General features: G+C 53.4%; 1 protein-coding gene across 1 annotated transcript; it reads right to left on the reverse strand.

The window, feature by feature from the left end:
• Positions 1-505: 505 nt before the first annotated feature.
• LOC138845853 (serine/threonine-protein kinase MARK2-like) lies at positions 506-2702 on the reverse strand. Its single transcript, XM_070059646.1, has 2 exons — positions 1169-2702; positions 506-1056 (listed from the first exon to the last, which is right to left on the reverse strand). Exons 1-2 carry the CDS (start codon positions 2216-2218, stop codon positions 592-594), a joined length of 1515 nt encoding a protein of 504 aa, XP_069915747.1. The 5' UTR covers positions 2219-2702; the 3' UTR covers positions 506-591.
• Positions 2703-5729: the final 3027 nt, after the last annotated feature.

Consider the following 5729-nt stretch of genomic DNA (forward strand, 5'->3'; position numbering starts at 1 on the left):
TCGGGGCGGGTCTTGTTCTCCATGGGTAATGCAGGTGGACACTGGGTATGGACACTCTCAGCTCTGCTTCCATGAACCTCACTAGTGACAGGACCTCCCTGCTGTGTCACAGATGCAGGGACCCTCCTTCCTGTGTAGCTGCAACTGTGCATGTTTGAGCCTCTCACTCTCCCTTAACTCCCTCCCCCTCCACAGCCTCACCATGCTCCCCTCCCTCACCTCCACCCCCCTAAACTACCACACACCAGACCCTCCCACCTTCCCCACAACCCACCACCAATCCCCCACCAACCTCTACCCCGCATCAACCTCCCCCCACCCCCAGCCAGCTTCTGGGAGCCATCGCTCTCTTCTCAGGTCCAGGAGGTCAGCCATTGTGGCAGCCCCAGAGCGACAGAGGGGACTGTACTTGTCCATGTGAGCTCCATCTGGTAGCCAACTCCATGCAACCAGGGCACGGTGCACACCAGGACCCAAACACCACACAGGACCAGTTCCATGCGTACAGTGAAGACTTTTATTGGGGAGAAGCACAGCAAAGTCTCAAGCAAATGCGAGCCCTGAGGCAGGTCAGCTTGTCACTGAGGCAGGCTAGCTGGGGGCCACCTTTCGGCTGCGGGGGCCAGGGCCGCGGGCTGGGGCCGGCAGGCAGCAGGCACGCAGGAGGAATCCGAGGATGCTCCTGCCAATCCTCCTGCCCAGCCCCTGCCGGCCCTTGCTCGGGACAGAGGCCGATGCTGAGGGCCCAGCCTCCTCAGGCTCAGCTGCTGGGAGGTCTGGCACCACCAGGTGCGGACTGCTCCCGGGACTGGGGCTGGAGGGGGCGGCCACGGGGACGGGCTCGGGGGCTGGGCTGGCACCAGGGCTCCTCTCCTGCAGCTGTCCAGGGAGGGGAGAGGCAACCACGGGGCCAGCAGCAGCAGGATCCAGCTCAGGCTGGGGGAGCGACTCCGACTCCGACTCCGACTCCGACTCCGACTCCAGCTGCGACGCAGACTCAGGCTCCGACTCGGACTCCAGCTCTGCCTCGCACTCCGACTCAGGCTCCCTTTGTCCCTGTGAGAGAGAGGAAGGCAGGTGAGAAGGACAGGTGCACCCTGGACCTCCCTCATGCCCCGAAACCCAGGGAGACCATGGACAGACCCGCGCTCTGCCACCGGGGCTCTACCTGCTCCAGGCTCCCGGAGTGCGGCTGCAGGGACATCCGGCTGGATCCCCCAGGGCCAGATGGCTCTGAGGCTGCAGCGTCCGGAAGCAGACCCAGGCCCGCCAGGTACTCCTGGGCCTCTGGGTCCTCGGGAACCGCCAGGGGCTGCACCACGCTCAGCTCCTCGCCCTCCGCTCCTTCTAGAAGAGGGTCAAACCACCATTGCTGGAGGGCGATTTCTGCTGTGGGTCTGTCGCACGGGTCCCTGCTGAGGAGGGAGCTCAGGAGCTTCTCCAGGCCCCGGCTGGCCCCACACGGGAGCTGGTAGCTCCCCCTCTGGATGCACTCCCGCAGCTCCACCAAGTCCTTCCCGCTGAAGGGCATGATCCCCGCCAGCATGGTGAAGAGGATGACCCCCAAACTCCACATGTCGGAGGCAAAGGCGTCGTAGGGCTCCTGTTGGAACACCTCCGGGGCGCTGTACTCCGGGGTCCCGCGGAAGCCCTGCACCAGCACGTCCACGGGCAGGTAGCTGCTGAGCCCGAAGTCCGCCAGCTTCACGTTGAGCTGCGAGTCCAGCAGCAGGTTCCCCAGCTTGAGGTCCCTGTGCGCCACCCGCAGCGCATGGCAGTGGCCCACGGCCGCCAGGACTTGGTCAAACATGAACACGGCCTCGGGCTCCGGCAGGCAGCCCTGTTCCATCATGTACTGGTAGAGGTTGCCCCCGTCCACCAGCTCCATCACCAGGCAGTGGTAATGGCCGACGCGCCCCACCTCCAGCAGCTCCACGATGTTCGGGTGCCTCAGGAGCTGCATGATGCTGGCCTCTTGCATCACTCGCCTGGTGCCAGAGGGCTCGCTGGAGTCTTCAAGGAATATCTTCACAGCCACCTGCCGCTGGCTGGACGCCTGCTGGGCCAGCACCACCAGGCCGAAGCTGCCCTGGCCCAGGACCGACAGCAACTGGAGACCAAGCTGACGGCTGGTGATGGCATCCAGACCCTTACGGCCTTCCAGGCTGGTGTCCCTGACTACACTCTCTGCGCTACTCTGTCTAATATGCCTGTCCATACACACTAACTAAGGAGCTACCCTAACTACAAGAACTAACAAAATAAAGGGACAACAAGGGGACTACCTGCTGAGCTGACTAGGGCGCCACACTACCTATACTAACTACACTTAGCAAACACAGTGGCAAGACTAAGCCCTATCTCACCAAAACAGAAAACAAAAAACAGAGAAAATCCAAAACAACAACCACTAAATAGCTACACTAACACTCTGAGATCTAGCCGCGCTGTCTAGCTACAGATGCGGGGAAGCCAAAAATGAACAAAACTGCAAAAAAAGACACAATGGGCCAAAAAAGAAATAGGAGGAAAAAAACAAACTAAATCCAAATGGGGGAAAGAAAAAACCAAGTAGAACAAGAAACAAACAAACAAACCAAACAGCACACCAACACCAACCAGCTCAAGCGCACGCAAAGATGGGTCCAAGTCACACAGGTCACCGAAATAGCTCCCTGGTAAAGCGGACAAAAACCTGGGCCGCGCAGCCGCTTATATAGGCGTGTGGAATCCTGTCCTCACAGGGCTCCTTATGAAGTCAGAGCGAGAAATGGGCCAATGGCAGTCCTTCAGGGACTTGCACGACTTTCTATTTCATGACAGTTGGTCCTTATGAAGTCAGAGACGGGCGGGGACCAGTCACAGCCACAGCTAATCCTCGGAGGTTTTCTCAACAAACTTCCTCTTACACAAAATCAAAGACCCCAAGAGCTTTTGGCTTAGATTGGTGATACAGAGTAATGTTTAATTTTGAACATTAAAAGCGTAGGATGTACCTATGGCCTTTTCATCTCTGGTTTAAGGAGTGATAGCAACTGTGGGGTCTTTAAGACCTCCGATTGTCTACCATCTAGATACACGTCCCATTGCCTTGAACCTCAGAGCTATAGGTCTCAGAATGAGGTGACAGCCACTCTGGCATCATGAAATCCTTGACCAAGTGTTCTGTTGCCCATGACACCATCAGGCACATTCTTCCCATCCACAGAGCTGAGAGGAAAGGATCCATCATCATCCTTTCCCCCTAAGACCATCACTAGATTCCTTGTTAGACAGCCTGGAGGACCAGCATGTAGCTGGGTTGCTATGGTCCAGGTCTGGAAGGCCAACCAAGTGTCAGCTACAGCCTCCAAATTGTCCTTAGAATCGCAGGGAGAAATGGAGGCATGTCCAGAGGTCTCAGGGTTCCTGGGCCACTCGAACAAAAAGCCTTGAACTGAGTCATTGAAAATGAGCAGAGATGTGGTCCTCAGTGTTTGCTCTGGGTGCTGGAAGATGAAGGTCAGGGCTCCAGCAGACTTGATGTTGAGAAAGAGCTCCCTCTCTGCTGCTGACGTGCCTTCTTCAGAGAGAGACGGTAAGATGGAAAGGCTGGTGGTTTGCTGTGGTTGATTGCAGCTAAGTACACGTGTGGAGAGTGGCGTGGTAGTCCTTAAAAAGTACCACACCTAAATCCAAAACTCCCCAGTAAATTTTAGGAAAGATCATGGCTTCCTGGGGTGTCCTCAGATGGTGAAAGCACAGACCTCCCCCCGGCAAGCCCTTTAGACAGACAGGTAGCCTGCGGCTGACACTGGGGTCCAGCAGATTAAACCCTGCTACTCATATGGTCGTATGTTTGGGGCATCCTATTTGGCGCTGATGGGAGGCCTGGGTGCTCCACTTACAATCCAGCTCCTTCTATTGTGCCTGGGGAAGCAGGGGAAGGTGGTCCAAGTATTTGGGTCTCTACCACCCATGCGTGAGACCTTGATGGAGTTCTAGGCTCCTCCCATGGCCTGATCCAGAGGTGTCCATTGTTGCAATTTGGGGAGTGAAACAGCGGTTTGAAGATATCTTTCTCATTCTCTTTTTTTTTTCTCTTTCTTTCTCTCTCTCTCTTGCTCCCTCTCTCTCTCTCTCTCTCATTCTATCATTCTCCCCCCTTCTCTCTGTAACCCTTTCAAATAAATATCTAATTCTCCTTTTTTTTTTTTTTTTTTTTTTGGAGAAAAAGCAACTCACTCATCCTGTGAAAGAGAGTTGAGCTCTAGTCCTAGCTTCCCACCTCTTTCTACTTCAGCATTGACTTTGAAGTTTGAACTTGAAGTCTCGAGGGACATGGACAGTTCTCACCACTAAGCCTGCTCTGCGTGAAAGGCATCTTTGAGGCTGAACTACAGGACCCTGGGCAGGACGGCAAAATACTCTTTAATTTCTTTCATCTAAGATTCCTAGTTTTCATTGTAGAGATCTTTTGCTTCTTCAGTCACATGTATTGCCAACTATGCTCTTTTCCCTAGTGTAGCTATGGAGCATGGGATTGCTTTCTACTGGGCATTGTATGTTGACGTTGCACCCTGACACTTTGTGGAGTGTATTTGCTCTCTCGGGTTTTTGGTGGAGTCTTTGCTGGTTTTCTACATGTAAGATAGTATCATTGGCCAAAAGTGACAATTGGGCCTCCCTCTTTAATTTAGATGCCCTTGATTTTTTCTCTTGTCTAATATCTCTAGCTAGGATTCCAGTACAATGTGGAATTCAACTGAATGATGATAAAAAAAAGCATCTGCATACATTTAGTATCTTTTAGCACTATTCTTGGTTTTACACTGCTAGAAATATGCTTTCCTGTTGAGCTGTATTTGTTCATTTTCAACCTAAATTTTCTAATATAGATATCAAATTCTTAAATTTTGATGAATAATTACACATGTTAAACATGCAGAATAAACATGATTTATAGGTATATGATCTCTGAGATCAGCCAGTAATACTTCTCTTTAAGAAATTCAGGAAGCAGGGCCTGTGCACTGGCATAGTAGGTAAAGCCATCGCTCCTAGCATCCTATATGGATGCTGCATCGCATCATAGTTGCTCCACTTCTGACCCAGCTCCCTGATGACTGCCTAGGCAGAGCAGTAGATGATGGCCCAACTGTTTTCACCCTGCCACCCACCTGTGAACCTGAATAAAACTCCTGGTTCCCAGATCGGCGTGGCCCCGCCCTGGCTCTTGTGGCCATCAAATGAGTGAACCAGTGGATGGAAGGTTTCTCTGTCTGTCTGTCTCTCTCTGTAACTCTGAGTTTCAAGTAAAGAATTTCCCCCCTGAGCCCTCTTGTTTTTCCTGACAGGCAGAGTTAGTCAGTGAGGGAGAGAGACAGAGAGAAAAGTCTTCCTTCTGTTGGTTCACCCCCCAAATGGCCGCCAAGGCTGGCGTGCTGCACCGATCTGAAGCCAGGAGCCAGGTGCTTCCTCCCAGTCTCCCATGCATGCCATCCTCCACTGCCTTCCCGGGCCACAGCAGAGAGCTGGACTGGAAGAGGATCAACCGGGACAGAATCCAGAGCCCCAACCGGGATGAGAATCCGGGGTACCGGCGCCACAGGAGGAGGACTAGCCTAGTGAGCTGCGGTGCCAGGCAATGATTCCCTTTTTATAATTGTTTATTTATTTCAAAGTCAAGTTACACAGAGGAGAAGCAGAGAGAGAGAGGTCTTGCATCCACTGGTTCCCTCTCCAATTGG

The sequence above is a fragment of the Oryctolagus cuniculus genome, chromosome 16, assembly GCF_964237555.1.
Source record: "Oryctolagus cuniculus chromosome 16, mOryCun1.1, whole genome shotgun sequence".
Classification (NCBI taxonomy): domain Eukaryota; kingdom Metazoa; phylum Chordata; class Mammalia; order Lagomorpha; family Leporidae; genus Oryctolagus; species Oryctolagus cuniculus.

What these genes read in the sequence shown, in the direction of transcription:
- LOC138845853 (XM_070059646.1), bottom strand. Translation starts at nt 2,218, where the DNA reads ATGGACAGGCATATTAGACAGAGTAGCGCAGAGAGTGTAGTCAGGGAC. An exon ending in ACTCCGGGAGCCTGGAGCAG is followed by an intron (nt 1,057 to 1,168) that starts GTAGAGCCCCGG and finishes TCTCTCTCACAG; the next exon opens with GGACAAAGGGAGCCTGAGTC.